Raw genomic sequence first — 3,844 nt, forward strand, 5'->3', positions numbered from 1 at the left:
ATATGTATATACATATATATATGTATATACATATATATATATATATATATATATATATATATATATATATATATATATATATATGTATATACATATATATATGTATATATATATATATATATATATATATATATATATATATATATATATATATATATATATATATATATATATATCATCGTGTATCTCCAGACGTCCATGTTACGGTCCGCATTGACTAAAGATGATTGCAGCAGGATTTGGCATCACTCCCAACCCTACCGTATTATTGGCGATACTTTATACAGTGTCAGTGTCGATTCAGTTCTTCACCAATGTCTTACAATCGAGGGAGCTGAAAGAGTTCTCAATGATTGCAAATATGTCTTATTAATCACTTGTTGTAGAACCAACCATTTCTTTCATAGTTTGTCCATCATTAATTTTATCTCAATCCAAATTTAGTAAAATAGGAATGAGCTAGAATCTATAGTGATAAGACATATCACAACTCAAAGAAAAATGGACACATGTAAGAAGAATATTGAATACATTAAACATTCTTGTTTGGAACATTTAGTGATTGTGTTGTTCCTTAATGTTGATAATTTTGATTTAGTAAGTTTGAAAACTTTAACTAAATAATACATAATACTATATTTCTTATTCTTAATTAAAAGAAATAATTTAATATAACTTAAAAATAATTAAAAAACTAATTTAATACTATTTAAAAGAGATGTGAGTTTAATAATTAAAAACATATCCCTCTTAAAAAATGTTACACCTATTTAAATTTCAATTCCATAATTAAATAAATAAAAGAAAGCTTGACTAGAGAGTAAGAAATATTTTCTCACGCTATAGAATCCTAACCTTTTTAAACACCATCACTTTTATTTAAAAATAATTAACAAAATCCTTTAATTTTCACTAATTTATTCCGTCTTTAAACAATAAACTTCAATAATTTCACAAAGTTCAAGTGGATCGACCCTCATCACATTTATATATCATTTTAAAATTTACACACTCGTACAAAGATGAAGATAATAATTTCTCATTTTAATATAAATTATTTTGGAAAAGGATGATGAATCTGCACCACTAAATTTATGACTTTAAGGGAGATTTCCCAAAGAGAAAATGTATCCACCTGAAGAAGTTTGTCTTTTGTTAAGAGTTTTGCAGAAAGAAAACGAATCTACTATAAGAATCTGATATTGATGTGACTTTTGTTAAGATTTTTGTGGAAAGAAAAAGAATCTACTGTAAGAATTTGGTATGGATGGAAATTTTAGGAAGAAGAGTTCAGCGATGACGAACTGGTATTGTCGTTTAGCACATCGAGTGTGCAATAATGCAGGGAGTGTAGATCCCCGCCAATGTGTTCACAGCATTGAATGCAAGCTACCAATACCTCTGGGATTTTACGATCTGCTCCCTTCTGGTCTCACCATAATTATGGAGTCGTCGTCGTCTTCACCAATCGTATTTGAACTTCCCAGTTTTATGAGAGTCTACGAAGATGGGACGGTTGAATGGTTGATGGACAGGGGAACGGTACCCCCTAATTCACATGATGATAAGTTTGACGAGGAAGTGGCATCCAAGGACGTTGTGTTGGATCCTCAGACAGGCGTCTTCGTTCGGCTCTATCTCCCTCCTCTGCAGGTCACTGATGTAAAACAAAAAGTCCCGGTACTTGTGTACTTTCACGGAGGGGGTTTCTGCGTTGAATCGGCTGCATCGCCACTTTATCACAGCTATCTTAATAAAGTAGCTGCAGAGGCCAAGGTGATTTGTGCGTCCGTGGAGTACCGGAGGGCCCCTGAGCATCGCCTTCCTGCTGCTTATGACGATTGTTTTGGTGTTCTTGAATGGCTTGACAGTGAGGCAGTGGCGCTGGATGGGGTGTCTGTGGATCCGTGGCTCGCTTCTCACGCAGATTTTAGCAAGGTTTTCCTTTCAGGAGACAGTGCCGGGGCCAACATCGTGCACCAGATGGGCATGCGTGCCAGCGGAAGGAATTGGGATGGGCTGTGTTTCCAAGGGGCCATTCTGGTCCATCCCTATTTCGGCGGAGAAGAACGAATTGAGTGCGAATTGGCGGCTGAGATGCAGGGTTTAATTAAGGCGGTCGATGGAATGTGGAGTATCTCTCTGCCGGTGGGAGCGGGCAGAGACCACCCTTTTTGCAACCCAGATGGAGCCCGTTCTCCGGCTCTGTCCACTCTGGTGTATCTTCGGACACTTGTATTTGTGGCAGAGAAGGATTTTTTAAGAGATCGGGGTATATTGTATTACGAGGCCTTAAAAAGGGCGGGCAAAGATGTCGAGCTCGTTGTGACGGAAGGCGAAAACCACATCTTTCATCTCCTGAATCCAAAGTCTGAGAATGCGCCCTTGATGATGAAACGGATTTTGGATTTCATGGATTCCTCCTCCGATAAGGGAAACTGTTGAGACAACTGTGAGTATCATCATAGTATATTATTCCATCCGCATGTATTTGTGTGGACAGGGTTTCAAATAGGGCTTCAGTTTAGAAATTGTAGAGGGTAATAGCTTTTACATTCCGTTGATTTAGCTGCAGTATAATGAAAATGCATTAAATTAAAGTTTGTGATTATCTATGTATACGAGGGAGACACATATTGTAGTTAATCAGTTTCTGCTTGGCTTTTGTAGTTCATTAGCTTTATCGGCATAGACAACTGAGCGATAAATCTTTCCAGTATGGTCAAATCTGTGAATATCATCTAAACGGAAAAGTTACCGTATATCGGGATCAGGCCTGGAATTTCAAATCCTCTTTCCCTGTCAAATGAAAATTTGATGACGTTTTTGAACTTTTCATGCCCTTCATTTTACGTTCTACTCAAATTTTTGAGTATCAATCTAGAAACTACTCTTACATCTCAGCATCCATTAATCTCCCTCTAAAAGTGCCTTGTTTTTAAATAACATGCAACCATACTTTTAAGACTTTATGAGATTTTTTAACTTTTGAGATTAATAATTTTGATTATGTACTTAAATGTTAACATGTAAAGAACACTAAAGAAAGCCACAGGATTAAGATGATAAAAATCCTCAATCACCATTATTTGATGAGAAGCTGGAAAATAATAACACATTATAAAAGTATGACATTTAAAAAGACAACATCCCTCGTGATCAATAAAAAATATTGATATGATGAAGAAAGAAGTTGGAAAGTAAGTTTTAACAATATCTTGATTAAACAGAGCATTTAATAAGCCTCACTCAATACATTATAGATCAATTACTCAATTCTCCGTTCAATGGTAATATGAATATGGCTTTTATAGGTTTTTCTTCTTGTACATTGATGATTTCAATTAGAAATACTTTTGATGGTTTCATGCTTTTGAATGTTTATGACAAAATGATGAGGCATCATACTCTACAAACATTGGGAGTTGGAGAACATGTTAGATGTAATTAGGTCCATTGTTCAACTAATTCGGTATCAATTTTAGATCTTTCTATTAAAGAAAAAGACAATATATAAATATATATTAAAGAAAAAGACAACATATAAATATATATGAAGAGTGCATTTAATCTTCAATCTAAGTTTTTGTTATAAAAAAGAACCTCAACAGCTAGTTATGAGTGGCAGTGGCAGGACACAAATACTTTCTCAACATATGTATTTATTGTAAAAATGTTTCAGGCAAAAATATAATCGCATGTGTTTTATAATATATGGATTTCTATGTGTAAGTATCATATTACATACAATAGATATTTAAATGTCATCTCAAAAGGAAGCGTTTGGACAAAGTGAGTAGACAATCAAGCTTTCAAAATATCTTTTGATTTTTTATTTCTCAAT

At 34.2% G+C, this 3,844-nt stretch overlaps 1 protein-coding gene across 2 annotated transcripts; it reads left to right on the top strand.

Moving 5' to 3' along the window:
* The first annotated feature begins 1,170 nt into the window (after positions 1 to 1,170).
* On the top strand, positions 1,171 to 2,674 carry LOC149239642 (2-hydroxyisoflavanone dehydratase-like). Of its 2 annotated transcripts, XM_089367170.1 has the most exons (2): positions 1,171 to 1,923; positions 2,065 to 2,674. In XM_089367170.1, the coding sequence occupies exons 1-2, from the start codon at positions 1,264 to 1,266 to the stop codon at positions 2,443 to 2,445; spliced, it is 1,041 nt and encodes a 346-aa protein (XP_089223296.1). In that variant the 5' UTR covers positions 1,171 to 1,263; the 3' UTR covers positions 2,446 to 2,674. The 2 variants fall into 2 exon arrangements, with proteins under 2 accessions (XP_089223296.1, XP_089223295.1); XM_089367169.1 differs by having other exon boundaries at positions 1,176 to 2,674.
* Positions 2,675 to 3,844: the final 1,170 nt, after the last annotated feature.

The sequence above is a fragment of the Pinus tabuliformis genome, chromosome 8 (assembly GCF_031772625.1).
Source record: "Pinus tabuliformis cultivar Carrire ecotype Pingquan chromosome 8, CPIR1, whole genome shotgun sequence".
Classification (NCBI taxonomy): Eukaryota; Viridiplantae; Streptophyta; class Pinopsida; order Pinales; family Pinaceae; genus Pinus; species Pinus tabuliformis.

Coding starts and splice junctions, on each gene's coding strand:
- LOC149239642 (XM_089367169.1), top strand. CDS start 1,264: ATGGATGGAAATTTTAGGAAGAAGAGTTCAGCGATGACGAACTGGTAT.